Source organism: Vicugna pacos, chromosome 12 (genome assembly GCF_048564905.1).
Source record: "Vicugna pacos chromosome 12, VicPac4, whole genome shotgun sequence".
NCBI lineage: Eukaryota > Metazoa > Chordata > Mammalia > Artiodactyla > Camelidae > Vicugna > Vicugna pacos.
The window spans coordinates 26,871,923-26,895,037 of record NC_132998.1 but is presented as its reverse complement, the minus strand read 5'-3'; the positions used below and the strand labels follow the sequence as shown (position 1 = coordinate 26,895,037).

Below are 23,115 nucleotides of genomic sequence, written 5' to 3'. Positions count from 1 at the left end.
ATTCCAGCTCCTGGATAAATAAAAACTCCTAAAGGGCAGAGCCCATTTTGTGTGCTTAATTTGAGAGCCCCACTGTGGATTGTGTATCAATATTAAACAACCATAGGTACATTTGCCAAGGACTAACAGCATGGGTTCATTTTAGCAGTTAGAATACTGGGAATATTATGGAGGAACCTCATAAAGGTGCTGAAAGGCTGATCAAGTAGTCATAAATTTTTAAGATTTAAAAAAAACCCTCTGAAATCATCTAATTAAGCTCTAATTTTATAGGTAAGATCCTGAGAAATTAAAATAATGTGCACAAGGATTTGACACCAGTCAGCAACAGACCCTTTTCTGTCTCCCAGTTTTATCTAACTTAATGTCATATAGTATTGTAAGATAATATTTTCAGGAATGTAACATGTTGTAAGCTGAAGTTTGACTGGCGGGTTATAGAGTCATCAGAGATAATGAAATATCTCTCAGATTTAACTTTTTCTTATCCCACTGACCAAGTGAACGCTAAGAAATCTCCCTTGCTGGATTTCAAGTTCAATTAAGTTGGTATCATTTCTTAATTAGTGTCTCATTAATTCCAGCCTCCTGAACTTCTCTCCTGGCATTTCCCCTATCTGCTAGCCCTCTAAGCTTTCTGCACTATTCTCTTTATAGTTCACCTCTTCTAAGCTGGCTTTTCTGATTACTCTTCTTCCCATCAATGCTTATCTTGCTTTGATTCGCTTAATATTTATGTTCAAAGTGTTCCTTCCTATCAGTAGAAAAAAATTGCTTATTGCTGGATGTTTCCTATATCCCCAAAGGACAGAATCAATTGTTTACACTTTTAATTTTTTTTATGCTACCTAAGACAATGCTGTACTCCATGAGCACCAAATATTTGTTAAAGGCATAAACCACATTAATATACTTTGCTACAAAAGGGAGACTTCATTCTTGACAGAAAATGAAATTAAGATAACTTTCACTTTGCTAGATTATTCTAATTTCTCAAAGACTAATTAATGAGTCACATGCATATCAGTTTGATAGTCTATCAAAAAATTAGTTCAGTGGTTGATACTCTATCAAAATATTGGTTCAGTGGTTCTCAACCCTGGCTGATCATTCAAATCAACTGGGAAGCTTTTAAAAGTTCCAACACCCAGGCCTCACCACAAAGCAACTGAATCAGAATCCTTGCAGGTATGCAGGCAAAGATTTGCATATATCATATTGATATTTGATTTGCACATACTGATTTGTACAACTTCACTCTTACGAATAGATTTCTCTGAAGAATGAACAGGTTCAAATACGGTTTTGTGGTTGTCCTTAGAATCACAAAAATTTATAACTGAGAACTAACACACTGTCTGGATCAACCCCTTTATTTTACAGGTGAGGACGCTGTGGTTTAAGAGAGATTGATAGATTAGCCTCATACAATGGCATGGTGATGGCTGACAGTTTGTATCTTGAATTAGTGAAATTCTCTAAACTCCCATTCTGGAGTCAGCGACTAGACCAAGCTGTTTAGGTTTTAAAATTTCTGCTTCCTTCTAAAGAAAATGTATTTAAAAAGTATTGAATGTGGAAGATTTGGATTCTAAAAGCTGTTAGTACCAGGTACTCCTTAAAGACCTTCAATTTGGCATATTCCAAATAGTCTATTGTCATGGCAGAGGAAATGCCACTGTATAATATACCAAAGTCCAAAATAAATGACTCGTATCTATTTGCAGTGTTTTTCATTGGCCCTAACCTATGAATCCATAATATTTTATGCTATCAGAGCCCAGAGTATTTCTAGCCCTTAACTATACCACTTGGTAGCAGACTTACTGCTTATGAGCAAGCTAATCCACACACTGAACTTGCCTTTTTTCTATTAAAAGGAAGATCATACCTGTCCGACTGACCATGCATTTTTCATCTATTACAAGGGTTAAATCAGATGATCTGTGTGGAGATATTTTGAGAATAGTAAAGCACTATCCACATACATATATAGAATCATATTACTATCTCCAGAGCAGTGACTTGTGAATAAATATTTGTTGCTTTGATTACCGAGGCTTTGAATTCTAATTCCTTGGTACCACGCCTCCCCAGAATCAACAGGAACTGGAGTTACTTCTGGACTAGAAACTCAAGTCACTGAAAGTATCACATAACTAAATATTCAGGGAGGTAAAGTGATGTAGTGACCCAGGATTTGGCTAGTCTAGGCTCTGGTCCCAGAGTCTGCTTTTAACTATTGACTTTGGACAAGTCACTTAATTTTTCTGGGACCAGAGTCTCGTCAGTGGTCAAAAGACGACTTGAATAAGAGTCAAAGATCCTTTTGATTTATAAAATCAGAATATTAGTACTTAATTAAAATTACTAAAGTGCAATTTCCCAAGCCATTAATTCATGTGGTTTCACATTTTTTAAGTCCCTTTTTAGAAGTACAGGGTTGGAGCCTAAAAACATAAGCCTATTTCTGGTAAACAGACATTTCAAGCACATGTGTATAAGACCCTCTTTAAAAGAAACATCTCTCCTCAGATACTTTATGCTTGTTAGTATCCTGTCCAGGAGCCCTTGCTCCAAAAATAAATATATGGTTACCCAAAAAGCAAGTAATACAGTACTAGACAGAGTAGGAACCCAAATATTTTATGTTACAGTTCTTTCAGTTGATGTTATTTAACTAATCTGAACCTGATTGCCTATATTTAAATGGGAACGATACATTCCTCAATGATCCATTGAGATAGTATATATTAAAATATTTTATAAATGATGAAAAGCAACTGCAAGATATAACTATTACCTAAGGAGTACAGCTTACTATACCGTGTTCCTTCTAAGAAGTGCACTTTTTCAAGAGATAGACCAAAATCTTTCTGACTCTACTATAAACACAGCACTTACTCCGATGCCTGGCTCAACAAATATGCTCAATAAGGTCTGCCTCATGAAAAGCATAATCCACAGAAAGACCAAAAGCTCCGTGAGCTCAGATTCCATACTTGTTTTATTTCTAAATTTCCAGAGCCTAGTGCAGTAACTAACACATAGAAGAAACTCAGTAATTATTAGATGAATAAAATTTTTGCCCCATCTAGTTCCTCTTCAGCACACCTTAAGAGGGAGAGGCAAGCAGGGGTGGCAATGAAAGATGATTTCTGGTAAAGGTTGCTTGGAATGGAAAACTGGAAGTTAAAAACTTGGAAAATTTATCCCCTAACAAATAGCTTGGGAGAACAGAAAAGCATAGATAGGTTCTGAGTTCAAATTCAGTTCCCAAATTCTGCTATCTTGGTCAGTTAATCTATTAACCTCTCCAAGACTCAGTTTCCTCATCTTAAAATGAGAATAGTTCCTCTTTCCTAGTGTTAAGCACTAAAATGGAAGCTTCATAATAGCAGAGACTTTATTTTGAGTCCACTGTATCTACACTGAACATTACTGAACTATATTGAACAGTGCCTGGCACAGCAATAGATTCTGAAATATTTGTTGATTTGTGAGAAACTGACTGAGATAACACGGGTAAAGTATGTAACAGAATGTCTGCATGAAGTTAGCAAATGTAAACCTCTATCATCACCATTATTACTACCATTACTAGTAATATCTGTATTATTACCCTTACTAGTGGTTGTAGAGCAAGCAGCCTCTTTTGGGGAAAGATTCAAATCTCGAACTCCCCATTTGCTGGTTATGTGACTTAGGACAAATTAACATACTGGGGTTTCTTCGGTTCCACAAAAAGCTCAATGTCGTGAGAAACCACCTAACACTGAGTCTAGAGTCCTGGCGCCACGTGATACATGGCAGCTATTATTATTAAGGCAAAAAAACGCCTAGCCTCCTTTTATCCGAGAATTGCCTGCCATTTCCCACATGATTGTAGCTGAATACATAGCATGACAGCAAACAAGGAAGGAAGGAAAGAATTTTAAAGAGACCGAAACCGCTAAAAAAGAAAAGAGGGAATTAAACTGGTGCTTCACAGTTCCCACCACGGGGTGCCAGTTTCCGCAGCTGTCAACCTGTCCAACCAGCCAAGCCTCGAACAGGACACTCTGCTCGGTAAGAAACAAAAAGGAGGCAGAGCCGACGCTTAGACCCTCCCCCTAACGGTCTCTCGGCCACCGGCCTCAGGCCGCCGCCGGACTCTCGTTTCCGGCCTTCGCAGGACCACAGTTCCCAGCATGCTTTTGGCGGGAAGTCTTTCCCGCTGGATGACTACTAATCCCGGCATGCCATTCGGCACTCCACGGAATGAGATGGAAGAGTGGAACGACCCCATTGCACGCAGGGAATTGTAGTCCATACAGCTGCTGGCGCTTAGAGGGGCGGGGAAGAGCCGGGTCGCTCTCGTCAGCTGAGGAGAATGATTCATAGAGGAGGGTCTGGAGAAGAGAAAGGTTCTGTCTTTGAAAGCCCACTTAAAGGGCTGGGCTCTTCTTCGAGGGAGGGAGAGGCAGGATAGCAAGCAGGAGCTCGGGCCTGACCCAGCCTCAGGCCGTTCGCCAGGCCTCTACCGAGTCCTGGGCCTTGTCGTGGGTGGCCGCGAGGCGCCGGTTGCTGGGGGACGGGTGACGTCGCGGGGTGAAAGTTGAGGGGCGGTGACGTAGGGCCTGCCCGGGCGGAGGCTGGCGGGTTGGAGGCAGAGGGAGGGAGGGAAGGAGTGAAGGAAGGAAGCTGGGAAGGAGCAAGCAAGCGGGGGCGCGAGGCTTTCACCTGGAGGCAGCGGCTTGGGCGCGCAGAGCGGCCGCGGCTCCCCCGCACCTGCGGCCATGGATGAGGAGCGCGCCCTCTACATCGTCCGGGCCGGCGAGGCGGGGGCTATCGAGCGGGTCCTGAGGGATTACAGCGATAAGGTAAAGAGCCCTGGCCCCAGGCGTGCGGTATAGCACCCCCGGGCCGCCCCCCTTCCCGGCTTGCAAATCGCATCCCTCCCAACCCCCTTCATTCCGGGGATGCGCATTGCTCTTCCCCGAAAACGTTTCCGGCTTGGGCATGCGTGTTTGTGCCCCCAGCCTTTTCCATCCGTGCATCCTGTATCCCCCTGCCCCAGCTCTAGCTCCCACCCCTTTCATTCCGGTCCAGCAGTTTGTCCTAAGGTCCTCTTTCCAAGCTTGCAAGTCACACCCCCAGAGTCCGTAAATGTGCATCTGTGCCCTGTGCCCCACTCTTGGATACATAAATACACACGAGGCTTCTTTACTTGCATAGCATAAAAATACGTGTTTCTGTGCATAAACATGGCCCTTGACATGCATAAAACGCATCAGTCACGATGGCAGGTTTTGATATACATACAGAACTGTACAGTTTTCAAGGCGTGATGTCTCATATATGGTCTAACTTGATTCTCAAGGTATTTATAGAGTAGATAGATCATCCTCCCCATTTTGTAGATGAGAAAACCGAGGCAGTGGGAACTGAAATCATCCCAAGGTCATGGACATACTATGTTGGAAGTGGGGGGGGGGGACTCTAACTCATAATGAGACCTGTTATTTGTATCGCATTAACAGCTTTTCCCATCTATTATCTCATTTAATCTTGACGGCAATCCTGTTAGGTTTTATCCGCATTTTGCAATTGAGATTCTAAATTGGTTGGTTAAGTAACTTGCCCAAGGTCATGCTTGTGAGCTGGGATTCCAACCTAGGTCTTCAAACCTTTCATTATTCTTTTCGCTTTACAATTCTGCGGTAAAAAGGTATCTTCTTGTATATTCCAGTTACTTCTCTGAATGTCTCTTCAAGAACCGTTAGCTCCCCATTACTTTTCCTTCCAGGAATTTTACATGCTCACTTCAAAAGGTAACATACCACACCTTTATTCCATTTAGAAGACGACTTTATAGGAATGACTGATTACTCCCTTCTGTGAACACACACCCAACACCACGGCACACCCTAGATACAGTATCTTTCTTCCTTTCATTTACTTCCATTCATAACTTCCCCTTTTCTGTTTGCTATGTGCCCACCACTGCACTTCCACACACTTTGTATATTGAGCTTCCATGATGCCATTTCTGCCCTGAGTGGAGAAGATCCAAAAATAAGCACCTTCCTTCCCATTTAATCTTCCCAGCAATCCTGTAAGGAAGGTGGTGGTATTCCCCATTTCACGAATGCTAACAATTAGGACAATGTTGCCCCAAGTCCACACAGCCATTGAGAGCTGGGGCTGAGATTTGAATCTAGGTTGTCTGACTGTTCTTTTACAGGACTATGCTGCTTTCTTGGGAAGGATGCATGGATTTTGTCCTATTCATATCTTAGCTGCTTCACTTTCTGATATGCCTTAATCTTGCATATCTTCCCAGCTTAGAAGAAATTCGTTTAACACACAGGTGTATGTATTGTGGAGGTTACAGTCGTCCCTTGATGTCTGCAGGGCATTTGTTCCAGGACACCCTCCCTCCCCATGTGGATATCAGAATCCATGGATGCTCACTCAAATCCTTCATATAAAATGGCATATTATTTGCATATAACCTACACAGCTACACACATCCTCCCTTACACTTTGAAGCATCTCTAGATTACTAATAATACTTAATACAATGTAAATGCTGTATAAATAGTGGCAAATACAGTATAAATGGTATGTACCTAGTTGCCAGCACGACAAATTCAAGTTTTGCTTTTAGGAACTTTCCAGAATTTTTTCCTAAATATTTTGGATCCATTATTGGTTGAATTCAAGAATGTGGAGCCTGCACATATGGAGGCCCAACTGTATATTCATTTAACGTGATTTATAATTACTTTCCAAAAACGGTTTGAGGCAACTACAAACTGATTTTCGAAAGAAAGAAATACAGCAGAAAACTTGGCCATAGTGTTGAATCAATTAGTATTTACTTAGCCCTTATTATATGCCAGATATCCAGCAATAAATAGGAACTTTCTTCTGTAGGAGAGAGTGGAGGAAAAACCTCCAAGTGGTCTTATCACCTCCTTCAATATTTCTCCTTCCCTTCATGGCTAAACTAATTAGAACTCTGGATTTGCTTCCTCCAGTTTATCTCTTCCTCTCCTTGATCTCCTTCCAGGTTGGTTTCCACTTACCACTCCTGGCCAAGTGCTGTCAGAACTTAAGTTTGGGCATCCCCAACCTCTCCTCTTACATTGGGAATGTTTTTAAAATTGTAGTGCCCAATGTGTGTTGTTTAGGATGGTATTTTTTGGGCCAAGCCTGAGAATGCTCCGACTTGATGTGAACCAGTTCAGCCACTCGTTCAGAAAAGAGCTCTCATGTTTAATGCTGCTTATAGTAGGGCCAGAGTAAGAAAGTCATTGAGTTTCATGTTGGCAGTGGGGCTTTGCCCCTCAAGGCAAGAGACACTAGAGGCAGATGAAGAGGGAGGGGGAAGTGTAATTGCAGTGGTCCAGCAATACGAATGGGGAGGTAGAATTAAATTGCCCCACTCTGGGGGATATGAAGTCTGAAACCCTAAAAATGTACCTGGGTACTACCTTGTGTCTCATTTTCCTTATCTGGAAAAATGGATTTGAGAATTGTTTAGAATGTAGTGTCATGGGGCATTGAGGAGTCTAACCAAAAGGGAAATGAATGGTGTAGAGAGAGAATGATTGGTTCATTGTTTGGGAAAGGGGGTTCTTTCTCCTACATTATTTATCTAATAAAGCCAGTCCTCAAAAGGGAGGCAGTCAAGTATAGTGGAAAGAAGGTGGAATTTGGAGTCAGATCAATCTTGGTTCCGATCTGCCATTTATTAGTTTTATGACTATGGATAAGTTATTTTAAGCCTGAGTCTCACTTTCCTTATCTGTAATGTGAGGTTCTATAACCTAAGTTATGAGGCTTAAATTTACTGAAGTGTAATGCCAAACACTGTGCAAAAGGCACCTAGGAGGCATTCAGTAATGATCAAGGTACTCAAGAGGTCCTGTGGCTGGAGCACAGGTTCTGGAGCCAGATTGCCTGAACTCTGATTCCCAAGTTACTATCCATGTGGCCTAGAACAAGGTACTTAACTTTACTGTGCCTCAGTTTCCTCATCTGCCAAACAAGGATAATAATAGTAACTACATCATAGGTTTATTGTCAGAATTCAATGAGTTATATGTGTAAAGCTCTTAGAACAGTGTCTGGTACTAAAGAAAAACCCGTAACTGTTAGTTTTGAACAAAAAAGTCAGGAATTAAACATGTGGCACTGAGTTGATGTAGCCCAATGAAAATTAGAGAATATAGTTCATTCTTTCTCTTTTCTCTTGACCCTTGCACTTCCTACTGGTTAGCAAAATGCCTTCTACAATGTTTAGAGCAACATTTACCTGCCTGGCTCCAGGTAACATCTAATTTCTACTATGTTGAAGAGACTAATTTTCAAACCTTCTTCCTTCCTTCACTAAGTCTTGTTATTTTGGGGAGAGGGAAGATCTATCTATCCTGGAAAAAAGGAAACTTGTCTGTTTCTCAAGGGCATAATGAAAGTTGACTCAGCATAGGAAAGTATTTTTTTTTAAAAAAGGAAGAGTGTTGTTCTTTTCACTCTGCTCAATTCATCTGTTAACATTTATGGAGTGCCTGCTATGTACTATGTATTATCCTAAGTGCTTTCACATGTCATTACATATAATCCTTATTTTAAAACTTATGAGAGAGATGGAAGTATTTTCCCTTTTTTTGGTAATAAGAAATTGAGGTTCAGAAAGACAAAGTGACTATCTGTGGGCCCAAGGGTACATAGCTAGAAGGGGCAGACCTAGTCTTCAGATTCCATATCCACAACTCTTTTTGCAAGGCCTTGTTACCTTTGCCCTGTCTATTTTGTGTTATTGAGCACAAAAGAAAAAGGTTTTTCAGGACTATTTCCTTTGGCTACTGCTGGGCCCTCATCACCTCCACTCCAGTTATAGAATGGTCTATTAATGTGGAAAGTATATATTTTTCTAGTCTAGGCTGTCCAAGTTCTTCTCTTCCCTCAGAGCCTATTCTGATAACATATTTGTTAGAGAGATTGGCTGCCATCATTTTGATTATCAACAACAAACAGTGATCAAGGCCTCGAAGTACACATTTGTATCTTAGTTTCTTGAATCACAGGATATTTAGACTAGAAGGAACCTCAAAGATAATTGGATCCAACACCCTGAATTAATAGGCAAGAAACTGAGGCCTAGCCTCATCATCAACCATGATGATAATCAGAGAGATGGCTTTGCAGCCATGAAGGCCACCTGAACATAGGATTAGGCCTCAGCAAACTCCGTGAGGATTCCATTATGGAAGTATGGCAAGTCTATGGCCAACTGAAAAGTAAAAGTTATTAAAGATAGAGGCAGGTAGGTAGATCTCTGAGAGTAGTCCTCATAAGAGAAGAAAATAACACTGATAGCAATGAGGTCTTTATTTATGTGCTAGAAGAATCTGATTGGTAGGGACCCAGTATTAGGACAGTTCTAGAAGTACAGCCTCTGCATTTGAATAGGGTCTGCAAATATCCTGGACTGTGTAAGGGGACTTGTTATTTTATACTTTGAGGTTGAATTCTGACTCTGAGTTCATGCTACAGATTTTTGCAGAGGAGCATGTATAGTGGGGCTGCTCCTTTATTGTGCTTTGTTGTTATTTCCAGATTGGATTATATAGTCTCAGATACTGGCATTTGGATCTAGAAGTAATCTTTACTCCTGAAACACAGCACAACACACACACACATACACACACACACAGGTTAATTCCCTTTTATTGGTTCTATTTGTGTGTATCTTTGGAAATCTATGAAATAAATCCTAGTTCTCTAGTACATCAGTATTTGGCCTCATCATAGACCATGCCATAACTTTAGTGTCCACTTACTGAATACCTGCTTTGTACAAGATGATATACATAAAAATAAGGAAACTCTTGACAGGTGGTAAAGTTGAATAGCTTGAGCAAGTTTACACTTTTAATAAGCCATGGGACTGGTCTCAAACCCAATGCTGTCTGACTCCTGAGCTGAGCTTTCTAGATCCTCTTCATAGGATGTGAAGAGGGGAATCTTCATGAGTCCTGTGTGTTCCTGAGCTGTTCCTAAGTTACTTGGTCTCTAAATTGAAAAATGGTTTTACTCTTTAATTTATATTTGACTTGTTGCTCCTGTTTGTCTGTAAATTAAGCATGTAACGATGGTGAGGTGGTTGACTATTGACCAACAGTTTTTAGAAAGGCATATACAGCCAGAAATGCTGGATCCCCTTCCTCTCCCTTTCAGCCTTAGAAAGAGGAAAGCATAAGGGTTAGAGGTACTGAATAGAGTAGGTATTATCTAAGTTGGATAAAAGAAGCCAACCTTAGAGAAGCCAACATCTTTGAATCTAAACAATATTAGAGCTCTGAGCTTCTGAATAAATTGGCATATTCTAAATCCAATTTGTATTGCCTCACAATACAATACATTTTCTAATTAAATTAAGCCCTGATGCTAGTATACAGGGCTTTTGAAAGCTTTTCTTCCTCCCTTCCTTTCTTTTTTTCTTTTAATGTTGTGGTTTTATGACAGCATCAGCCTTGCATTTAAAAAGCAGAAGAAAAATTAGTCCTTGATACTATTCTAAATTACCACCTCAAAAGATTTAAGTCTATGGAGAGACTGTTTAAGAGATATTTTTATAACTTAAGGAGAATCTTTCCAAAAGATGATTTCTTCTTCTGTTCCTTTACCACAAACACCAAAAAAGGTTTAGGAGAACTATTATATTGGCAAGTAGGTACATTAGTACATTTATTCCAGATAATGTGTGGAATTTAATATTTCACATATAATTACAAAAAATAGCTTTCTTGGTTTCTAAGCACAATTATTTATTTTCATTTGTAGTGAACCTTTCTAAGCTTCAGTTTACAACCATACAATGTACTGATTCTTTATCTTTTATCCAGTGTTAGTTTTTACTAAACTTAAGGTCTGTAAATTTCTAGATTATAGACTTTGTTCTTTCTTCCTTCCTTTTCTTCTTTTTTTCTTTCCTCCCTTGATCATTCACTAATTCAATTACCTTTTATTTAAAAGTTTTCTCTTTTAATTATAAAAATAATATGTCAACAATGAGTTTTGTCAAAAAAATCACCAGAATTTCCACCAAGCCTACATAGTTGCTTTTATTTTTATATTTTAACACTCAAGCCTTTGTCTGATGCATGCATATATTTATGTAGGTACTGTCATTATAAACATACAATTTGATGTTTTGCTATTTTTTTCACTTGTTGCCATCATAAATAATTTTCCATGTTACAGAACTTTTTAGCCATCTTTTAAAAAAATTGCAGAATAATATTTTATCAGATGAAATGCACAGCAGTTTATTTCATCAGTCTCTCCTGTTGTTAGATATTCAGGTTGTCTCTTTTTTTCCTCTCATAATATTAACACTGCAGTGAATATGCTTACATATATAATTTTTCTCTCCTTCTGGTTGACTTTATTAGGATAAATTCCTAGGAGTAGAAGTTCTGTGCCAAAGGGTATGAGTATTTTTATGAGTTCTATTATATGTTGCCAAGTCACTTTGATTTTAAAATTTATTCTGCCTCTGGCAATATCACACTTGGATTATTGATGCCCATTTCTTGAAGGGCCTTATGTCCTCAGTCATGCTGTCCCTTGATCTGGCCTGTAAGCTACTGCCCAAAATGTTCTTCCAGAATGAGCTACTGTTCACATCTCCCTTAGAGTCTTCCCCTGGTTGTCTGTCACCTATATGCCAGTTTAGGTATAAATTTTTAAATCCAAGCCCTTACCGCCTCACATCCACTTTAACTGTTTTGCAAACCATATGTGAGGCAGCCTCTCTTAGTTTTCCTTAAATGACCCTTCTCTCTGAACTCTTAAGTCTTCCCTCTGACCATTTCTTACATTCAGAACTGCTTCTCTGTCAACATTTCTCCATCACATTTAATTTCAAAATTGCTTCTTCTACAGACTTGTCAATGCAGAACCACCTGTAATGATGATATCTTTAGTACTTGGTGTATTAACTCCTGGTGGGTTGCCAGTCAATGTTTGTCATGTAGCCATTGAGAAATACAAAGGAAAGGCAGAAAGATGTTCAGTGAAGATTTTTTTTTAAAGGAAAGCTTAGGATCCCTAAGAGCACTTGGTTCTCCTGAATAAAACTTGAGAAGGGAATGAGGAATTTTATGCTCTATTTTTTTGTATCATCATTCTTCCTGTGACAGTGGACAGGTCAACTTACTCCATTCTCTATTTCACCTATGGAGTGGAAAATACGGTGTTGCCAGTCATTTCAGGAGAGTCATGACACTCTTTTCTCTTTCAGTTATTTTTTTCCTCAGTATCATTGGCATCATCATCGTTATCATCTTAATGCTTACTGAGTGTTTACTATGTGCCAGGCACTGAGATGGTACATTTTATATGCTTTAGCTTTTTTAACCCTCACAGCAGCTCTGTGAACTAGGCACCGCCTCTTTTCACATGAGAAATATAGTTATAGAGAGTGTTACTTGCTTAACTAATAAGTGGTGGAGCCATGATTTAAACTCTCATTCTTACCGAATTACTTTTCTGAAATACCAGTCTATCAGATTTCTTCCCTATCTGCAATTCTCTGATGATTTTTATTGCATACAAAAAAGAAAGTATAGACTCCTCAGCAACATTGGAAGACCTTTCTAAATCTGTTTAATCTACTTTCTCATTCTCATCTTTCTCCTCTCCTCTCATCCCCTAACATGGGTCCTGTGTTTCATCTGACAGAGCTGCTAATTTCACAAATGTATCATACTGTTTCACACATCTGAGCATTTGTTTCTGTCGCTAGAATGCTCTCCATTTGCCAGCTGGCAAATTCCTATTCACCCCTCAAGTTTCAGCTCAAATGCTCTATACTCTACGCAAAGCATTCCAGATTTCCCGGGGCAGAGTTAGTGGCTAGCTACTCTGTGTTCTTCTGTATATGTTTTTGCTTTAGTATTTTTGTGCTGTTTTACAACTATTTGTTTACAGGCATCTCTCACTTCAATAAGAATATTGAAACATGATGTGAGAAGACAACTTTTTTACAGACATTATGTGTTTTTAAACATAGCCAGAATTTAAAATCTGTGTATTTAAAATGACATTGTTTCCCTTTTTTTCCCTCTTCAGCATAGGTCTACTTTCAAATTTGAATCAACAGATGAAGATAAAAGAAAGGTAAGCCTTGGTGTTACTGTGTGTGTGTATTCATTCATGGACTTTATAAACAGTGGGCTTGATTTCATCTTGTTTTCAGTTTCCCTTCAGTTTGGTTTTTAGGAACTCTGAGAAGAAAGCCAAGTGCCAGGTTTAGTATGGATTACAGAGAACTCCATCGCCACAAGACCATTACACTTGCATAAATCAGGGAAATGTTTCTGTTTCCTACTTCCTACCTTTGCATATGTTGTTTTCTACCTAGAATGCCCTCTCCTCTGGTTTACCTCTTCACCTGTTTAATTCCTACTCAGCTCCAGGAGCACCTCTTTCAGGAAGCCTCCACTGGCATTCCTGTTAGGGTGAAGTACCTCTCTTTGGTGCTCCTATAAAATTCTATGTAAATCTCTAATTCTATACTTTTATATTGTCTCTTAATTATATAGATATAGATTATACATATACATATATATATATATATATATATATATCTGTGTCTGTCACTGTTAAACTCCTTGAAGACAAGTACTCTTATTTATCTCTATATCCTCAGTATTTAGAGTGCTCAGTACATAATGGGCACTCAGAAGGTTTTTATTGAGTGAATGACAAGGAGTATAAACTTTAGAGGCTAAAGATTGAAATCTGATTTTCTTCTGGTTTTGAAAAATATAAGCAAAACTAGAATACCTTTTAGAACAGGATTCTCAGCCTGGGATATGCTGTTCGGGGAGCTTTATGAAGATATGCCTGCTCAGGCTCCACTCTTTATCCGCTGAATCAGAATCTGAGGGGTGGGATCCAAATACGTGCTTTTTTTTTTTTTTTTTTGAACAATCTTCAGGAAATAAGTACCTTACTCATCTGGTGGGAGTGCGAAATGGCACAAGGCCCTATGGAATAGAAACTGGCAGTATCTACCATAATTACAGATGTGTTTTGCCCTTTTGATAAAGCAGTGTCACTTTTAGAAATCTATTTTGTGGATAAATTGAAATAAAGTAAACAAAGTTATTCACTGAAGCAATGCACATAATAGCAGAAAGTTGGAAGCAATAAAGTCTCCAGCAGTTAGGGACTATTTGAAGAAACTTGTGTGTATTTACATAATGGAATACTATGCTGTGGTAAAGAGAGGGAGAGGGAGAGGCAGAAAGACTGTTATGTGTTAATAGGAGAGAGAGTTAAGTGGGGGGAAAAGCAAGGTGTTAAAAAGAACATATTTTTTAATATACTCATGATAGATATTCAGGCTAGGAAAGCAGCTGCTGTTTGGTTTAGTTGGGAGAATCCATACTGTATAGATTTGTGGTGCCTTGTAAATCTAATGCTAGAATCTTTGGTAGTGCTTTCACTGGTCAAAATAAGTGCATTAAGGCAGAGATTTTCTTACACAGTTATTAATAAAACATGTTTATTTCCTATAGGATAGTAGCAAAACTTAACATTTTCAAAATATTGTCTTCTACTGCCTTTTAGATCTTTGACAACAGTAACTGCATTGCTGGTGTAAGTTTTAGTATAGATTGTAGATTGCTGCTTCCTGGGAGGTGTGATATAAACAAATGTCATCAGGGACCTAGCTAGGTAATCTTCATTAAGGAAAAACATTGGCAAACAAAACCATTTCAGTCTCCAAGGATTAAAACCATAGTGACTCTTTCATGCCTAAGGCCCTAAAAAGACTTTAAAATCAAAATTCTTAGACTGCTCTAAAGGATCTATATCCTAACAGCTTTTTAAGTTCTCAGTGTAGAGAGGCATAGAATAGTAGGCATGTCTCCACATTAAACCCAATCTGAAAATAAGAGGAACCTAAATTATCATCCAGTTTGTCTTGCTACCTTAGTTCTCTTTTTCTCTTTCCTAAGCGTGTCTCTGGAGCATTCTACTAGCAGCTCCTTGGTAACAGCAGTGCCCCTTTCGATAAACTACAGGTGCTGTCACTGAAGAACATGTCTCTCAAATAAAACCTTTGTGGCAACTTACAAGTAAATGTAAGGGACCTTACATTTATAGGGCCTTTCAAAAAATAAAACTTGATTATAAGAGCTTTCAAGGAATTGGTTATAAATTAATGATCTTTAGACCTAATTCCTAACACTTAATGTAATGTTTTGCATTTTTACAAAGATTTACTTTGCCATAGTAATGCTGTAAGTATGGCGAGAATATCCTCATCACGGTTTTATGGGTAAGAAAACTCAGGCTCACATTAATGACAGCTTGCTAACACTCACATCACTAGTAAGTGGTGGAGCCTCAAATACAGAACAGATTTTCTGGCTATTATGTACAAGTTCCTTCACTGTTCATTGCTCCGTAGCTCCCATTCATTACCACTTGAGGTGTATTTCAGGTTTGAAATGATGACTCAGTAGCTTGTTTTATCTTGTGTTTCGTACCTTGAGACATCATTTAGGCAACTAGACTTAAATTGGAAAATATCAAAGGAAATTACCAACTAGGAGTGCTTAAATTTTTCCAGAGAAGTGAAGTCAGATGCAACTGCTAATGTTTGTGCATAGAATGCAAATAGTTCCAGGTGCATGTGGATCATGGTAATTTAGATACAAGCACCTGTGCTTATTGAAGCATTTGCTTTACATCTTCTGTCTAAATTGGTGACTATGATTATCTACCAGTGCATAAACAAATATATCATGCAAATATGTAGGATGGGGGGAGGTGTGATGAATAATCTGAAATTTTACATCTTGAGGAAATGTAAGCTCTTATATTGGTGTCTAAAACACAGCTGATCTCAAGGCCAGTAAAAAGTACTCATTGTAGTAAGTATTGACAAATACATGTCATAAAATGAGTAAAAGACTTATAGCTCTTTCACCTGTAATATGAGATTACAACCATATCAAATGTGGAAAACTTCAGTTATTGTCTGAGATTAATCTTTGTGTATATAGTAATTTTCCTCAAAAGAGTAAAGTTAAAAATAGCTAAATTTCAAGCATTTCTTTCATTAGCTTCAAACTCACATAGGTAAGCTCATCTTTCTGTGAAGATAGAGGAAATTTTGAGTGGAGGCCAGAATTCCTACGACTTGTACATATTGTTTTGTTTTGTGTTTAATATTCTTTTAACTAGACAGCAGAATCTCAAGCATATTTCCTGGAAAAGCAGGATACGTAGTATTCTTACAGTACAATCACAACCATGTAAAACTAATAACTGCAAAGAAAACTGTCTACAAGGAAATTCACTAAATAGTGGCTATCTCAATATTATTACTGTGGATGATATTTTAATTTTTCTATTTTTTGAACCTTTCTATTGTAGTAGATTATAATGCTTAGGAATACGATAGTTACATAATTAATACAATATATATGATAATATGTATTATATTCCTTTATAGTGAATGTGTGATTGGGGGCATGAACAAGGACCAATACTTCTTTTTTTAATCTTTTTTTTCCTTTAAAATGAAGCCTTTATAATTTAATATTCCTTTTAGAGAAGCATAAAAGTGTTACTAGGGTTAGAGATAGTATCACTTGTAGAGCCAGTTTATGGAGTGAAATACATTTATTTGAACACAAAAGTCCATTCTGCCATTTGAAATATTTCTTCTTTTTATTTTTTCACCCCAGAGTTGGATGTGCTTGGCATATTAGTAGAGATCTCTGTAGTCTACAAATATTTTTTCAGTAATTTCTGTGTGCCAGGGCCTGTGTTAGGCCTTAGTTCCTAAGTTGGCTATTTTCCTATGATGTTTGGTTTGGCACTTTCTCAGCTACAGATGGATGCATACTGAGGGTTGCCATTGTGGACTATAGAAAATGGGTAATTTTCCGTATTAGATTCCCCAAGGAAAATATGCAGGGATAGAACTATCAATCCTATACTGTGAATCCATGCTTAGGGATAGCTTGAGGCAGGGATGCTTGTTCTGAAAGCCCTTTGCACTAAGTCGTTTGAGATTGTTAAACTCCAGTCTTTACTGAAACAAAATGAGCTTTGTATGTCTTGCAAATTTGACTCAAATTTATTTGATGTCTTTACCTTAGGGAATACTTTGATACATGATACAAGTACAGTTCTCATTTAGAAACCAATAACTTTAAAGATAATCATTTTCAACATCTTGGTTTATTTAAAATATATACATGCAAACATACACACTACCATAATCATCCTAAAACTTTTACTTTTTAAAGTTCTTGTCCAGCCGAGATCTGGCATTAAACTTGACTAGAAAGGCTGAATTGTATCATAGGCCAGAATGAATGCCTCAGCATAGGTCAAAATAAAACAATTTAAACTTCTTTCAGATGCCATTTTTAATTTTAAATATTTTGCCAAGGTACTGACTAAATATAGGGAGAAAGAACAGAACAGTAAGCCATAGATGTGGCAGTCCATATACAATCTTTGTATGTATCACTTTTTAGGATTTCTGCCTAAGAATGTTAAGAATAGTATCCTGATTTTTATTTTAGAGCTTCAGATCCACTTTCTCACATAAAAAACTCTTCCTAAAAGCCATGACAGTGTGAGAACTCTATGGACCTGCTCCCCATTGAAATATTTTTTTTAAAAAAACCATTTATTTAAAGTCTCTGGAAATAATCCTAAGAGCCTGCAGTCAATGAAGGAACACTTATTCAGGAAAATCTACAAAAAGTCGGAAAAGTGAAAGTCTGTGGTATTTAAACTGAAACCTGCTCCCTCCCTCCCCACTCCTAGCTGTGTGAAATGGAAACTCTCCTCCAAACTGATGCAGCCAAGAACACAGAGCTCCCCATCCCTCAGCTCTCAGTTGGAAGGCTATCTTCCCAGTAGGGACAGGGGTAAGCATTTCTCTTCCTGCCCCAACTACATGTTCCTGAGACTAAATTTTGGGTGAGTGCAGCTAAGAGGTGGGGTCTCCCACCTTTCACCCAGCTTCCACTCATGGGACAAAGGCTTTCCCTTGGATAGGGCACCACTGAGAATTATTGGGGCCCCAGTTGCACTTGCCCTGGCTGGTTGGACACAGGTTCCACTCTGGGAGAGGCAAGCCAAAGAGTTCTGAGGCTGCTGCTCCCCTGTCCCCTCCAGTTGAGCTCTCAAGGAAGTGTCACCCCAAAAGAAGCATGCTGTTATCTCTTCCCTCAGCTTCAGAAGCAGGACTCAGAAAATTTGCTGAGAGGAACAAGCAGATCTTATAACAGTGAGCTCTGAATCTCCTCCCAAAGAAACCAACTTAATTTGCAGCAGTTGTAAGTTCCTGCCTGAAGGTACAGGTAGTGGTGAAAGGCAATTGGGAGGAGATTGACAGATTCATTGGAGATAAAGGGCTAACTGGAAGTGCTAGTTTGCTAGAGATAAAGAAGGAAAGAGACAGTTGGGAGGAACCCTCCTGTATTTAGAACAAATCTTCAATACTGACCTCAGAAACTATCCCTTCAGAGGAGCCCTAGTAAGTTGGTTTGGTTTGTAGGGCAATTTATGCCCCAGGACATTTTTGAAGACAATAGATCAGTCAGCCAGCAGTTAGTAGAGCTTAACAGCTGGGTGTGGTCAGGGAAAGAGAAAGTCAAAGAGAGACCTGCCAAAGCCACTGTTATCCTAGGATGACTGTGTCAGACCAAAGGGTGATCCTCATGAGGAGCTACATCTGCAGGGAGGGAGGGGGCGAATATACTTAACTAAAATAATTCATCCAGTCACTGAGCAAAATAAACAAGCAAATAACAATAGCAAGTCTTGGAGGATAGGGACAGTACCCAGTGTTGCTATAATATATTATCTAAAATGTCCAATTTCAAAAAAAAAAAAGAGCCATGGAAAGAATGACCTATACACTGGAGAAACAGCAAGCAATGGAAACTGTCTGTGAGAATGACCAGATGTTGGATTTAACACACTTCAGGGTAGTCATTACAACCTTATATTCAGAAAACTAGAGGAAATCATAATTAAAGAAGAAATGCAAGGTTTGATGACAATGTCACATCAAATGAAGAATATCAACACAACTATGGAAATTGTTAAAAAGAAAAAGAAGAGCCAAGTGGAAATTTTGGAAGTGAAAATGTACAGTAACTGAAAAAAATCACTCAAGAGACCCAACATTACATTCAAACTGGCAGAGGAAGATAATAGTGTGTACAAGGTAAAGAACAAAGAAAAAGGAATAGAGAAAATGAAAGAAGCCTTAGAGAAATATGGGACAATATTAATATACTAACATGCATAATGGGAGTACCAGAAGGAGAGGAGAGAGAAAAGAAAAGAAAAAATATGTCTGAAAACTTCCCAAATTTATTGGAAAAAAACTACGTATCTAGGAAGCTCAATAATTATCTGACTAGGATAAACTCAAAGAGATCTGCAAACAGATACATCAGAGTGAAAATGCTGAAAGTCAGAGACGATGAGAAAATCTTGCAGAAGAAAAATGACCCATCACTTACAAGGGAACCTGAATGAGATACACAGCTGACTTCTCATTAGTAAGTGTAGATCAGAAGCAGTAGGATAATATATTCAAAGAGCTCAAAGATTAAAACCTCAACCAAGAATCTTATATCCTCAGAGCTATCTTTTAATGTTGCAGAGAAGATAAAGACATGTTTTATATAAATGAAAAACTGAATTTGTTTCAGACCTGCTTTATAAGAAATACTATAAGTTCTTCAGGCTGAAAGCAAGTCACCCCAAACAGCAATTTGAATCCACACTAAGAATCAAAAGAGAACTGGTAAAGGTAATTATGTAATTGTAAAAGACAATATAAATACATATTTCTTCTCTTTTATTATCTTAACTGATTTTAAAAGCACTTGTATAAAATAATATGTATATAATAATATATAATAATATAATATATATAATAATATGTATAATTCAAACAATAACATATAGAAATGTGATATATTTACCAAAAATAGTGCAATGATGAAAGTAAAGCTGTACTGGACTAAGGAAGTGACCCTAGATAGTAACTTTAATCCTCAAGGACAAATCAAGGGAACCAGAAATTATAAATAAAGGCTAATATAACAAAAGTTATCAGTATATACTTGCTGTCCTTTCTCAGTATCTTTAGAAGACAATTATATATAAAATAATAATTATAGGTATAAAATAGGTATAACAATAATGCCACAAAAAAACGGGAAAGGAATGGCATCATAGAGATGAAACGTTTCTGTATCTCACTGAAGTTAATGTAGATCTGGAGCTAATTCTGGTAAGTTAAGATCTGGTAATACTGGTAAATATATATATATATATGCTAATTAAGCCTTAAGCAACAACTAAGGAAATAACTCAGACTCAGAAAGTAGCTCAGTTTTGTAGAAAACTATAAAACATTGTTGAAAGAAATAAAGATCTAAACAAATAGGAAAACATCCCATATTCATGGATTGGAAGACTTAACTATTGCTCGAATGGCACAACTTCCCACGTTGATCTACAGATTTAATGAAATACCTTTTAGAATCCTAGGTAGTTTCTTTGTAGAAATTCACAAGCCAGTTCTAAGATTCATATGAAATTGCAAGGGATGCAGAGTAGCCAAAAGAATCTTGAGCAAACTTGGAGGACTTACAATTCCCAATTTCAAAATTTATTTCAAAACAACAGTAATCAAGACAGTGGCATTGATACGAAGATAGATGAACATAAATACAGTTGACTCTTGAGCAGCTTGAAGGTTAGGGGTGCCAATTCCCCAAGTAGTCAAATCTCCATATATAACTTTAAAGTTGTCCCTCCATATCTACAGTTCTGCATCTGCAGATTCAACCAACCATGGATCTCGTTGTATGTATTTATTGGGGAAAAAAAATCTATGTTGAGCTATAGAGAGAGGTATATAGATGTAGATGTAGATGCAGATGAATGGAATAGTAATTGAGAGTCCAAAAATAAACCCACATATCTGTGGTCAAATAACTTTTTAAATTTTGTTTTATTGAGTTACAGTCAGTTTACAATGTTGTGTTCAAATAATTTTTGACAAGGGTGCCAAGACCATTCAGTGGGAAAAGAATATCTTTTAACAAATGATGCTGAGATGATTAACCACACATTAAAAAAATGCAGTTGAACTTCACACCATATACAAAAGTTAACTCCAGATGGATTAGATTCAAATGAAAGATCTAAAACCATAAAACTCTTAGAAGAAACTTGGATAAGTCCTTATGACCCAGATTTGGCAATGGATTCTTAGATATGCACCAAAAGCACAAGCAGCCAAAGAAAAAAATAAATAAATTAGACTTCATCAAAGTTAACTTTTGTGCTTCAGTACTACCAAGGAAATCAAAAGAACCTACAGAATGGGAGACAATATTTGCATGTCACATATCTGATAATATACTTGTATCTAGAATATATAAAGAACTCAATAATAAAGACAACTGAATTTAAAAGTAGGTAAAGGATCTGAATAGACGTTTTTCCAAAGAAAATATACCAAAGGCCAATACACACATGAAAAGATACTCAACATCATTAACTAGCAGGGAAATGGAAATCAAACCCACAATGAGATACTAGTTTACATTCACTGATATGGGTACAAATCAAAAAGTCATGTTAACAAGTATTTGCAGGGATGTGCAGAAATCAGAACCCTCATACGTTACTGATAGGTTACTGCATGTAAAATGGTGCAGCCTCTTTGGAAAACAGTCTTAACAGTTCCTCGCGGGATTAAACAGAGTTATTATATGACCCAGCAATTGCACTCCTAGGTATCTATCCAAAAGAAATGAAGATATATGTCCGCACAAAATCATGTACTTGAATTTTCACAAGCAGCATTATTTATAATAGCCAAAAGGTGGAAACAACCCAGATGTCCATCAGTTTGTGAATGGATAAACAAAATGTGTTATATCCATACATTGGAATACTATTCGGCCATAAAAAGAATAAAGTTAACTGACAAGTGCTACAACATGGATGAACTTTGAACACATTATGCTAAGTGAAAGAAGCCAGGCACAAAAGGCCACATAATGTACAATTTCATTCATATGAAATATTTCATATGGATGAAATTTCATATGAATGTAGCCTAAAATAGGCAAATAAGTAGTGACAGAAAGTAGATTAGTGGGTTCCCAGGGACTGGGGGGAGGGGGATGGGGAATTATTACAAATGGGTACTGGGTTTCTTTTGAGGGTAATGAGAATATTCTAAAATTAAATAGTGATGATGGTTGCAGAAGTGTCAATATACTAAAAACCAATGAACTGTATTTATACTTTAACAGGGTAAACTTTATAATATGTAAATTATATCCCAGTAAAGCTGTTACTAGATACTAGTTGGTAGCATACACTATATGCCCGTATTCATTCCAAGCACCATGTGAATATTAATACATTTAATCCTCACAACAAAGCCATAAAGTAGGTACTGTTATTTTACTTATTTTACAGACGAGGAAACTAAGGCACACAGAGAAATAACTTGCCTAAACTAGTGAAATAAATTACTTCCCTTAACTAGTGAAGTGGAAGGACATGATTCAACCCTGTGCAGTCTGGCTCCACAGCCCATGTGCTACGCCATACTGCCACTCAGTAATTGAGTTGACCTGTTGTATAGCTTATGAATCAATTCTATTCATTTTCTGATTTTAGGCATTCAGAATTTGAGACTTGACACAGAGCATAAATAAAGCTTTGACATTGAACTAATTAAAATCACTGACAGGAAACAGAAGCACATGCTTTGCAGTATGACTGGATAGGATAACTAGTAAGGATATCCCCATAAGCAGTGCAGTACTTGACCTATAGGAGTTAGGCATGCTGCAATTTTTTTTTTAAGATTCCTCAGATTACTTTTCTGCATAAAATGTAAGATTATTTTTCTCAGCAATTAGTTCTTTGCGAAGTCTGACCATGACTAAGGAAAGCAGAGAAACATGTACGTTTTTGACTAATTAAAAACTCTCTGGAACCTGAAAGTGTTCTTGGCTGAACAGA

General features: G+C 37.7%; 1 protein-coding gene across 7 annotated transcripts in view; it reads left to right on the top strand.

Moving 5' to 3' along the window:
• The first annotated feature begins 4,348 nt into the window (after positions 1-4,348).
• The window catches only part of RIC8B (RIC8 guanine nucleotide exchange factor B), a 91,113-nt gene continuing 72,346 nt past the window's right edge, over positions 4,349-23,115 (top strand). For 5 of the 7 annotated variants that reach the window (XR_012078453.1, XR_012078452.1, XR_001459183.3 and 2 more), the window contains exons 1-2: positions 4,349-4,862; positions 13,129-13,176. Coding sequence is in view for 2 of the 7 variants with exons in the window: in XM_015240623.3 (XP_015096109.1) it covers positions 4,779-4,862; positions 13,129-13,176 (132 nt within the window). In the remaining 5 variants the exon portion in view is untranslated. The remainder of the gene's footprint in view (positions 4,863-13,128; positions 13,177-23,115) is intronic. The other 2 variants (XM_015240623.3, XM_006205868.4) reach the window with 2 other exon arrangements.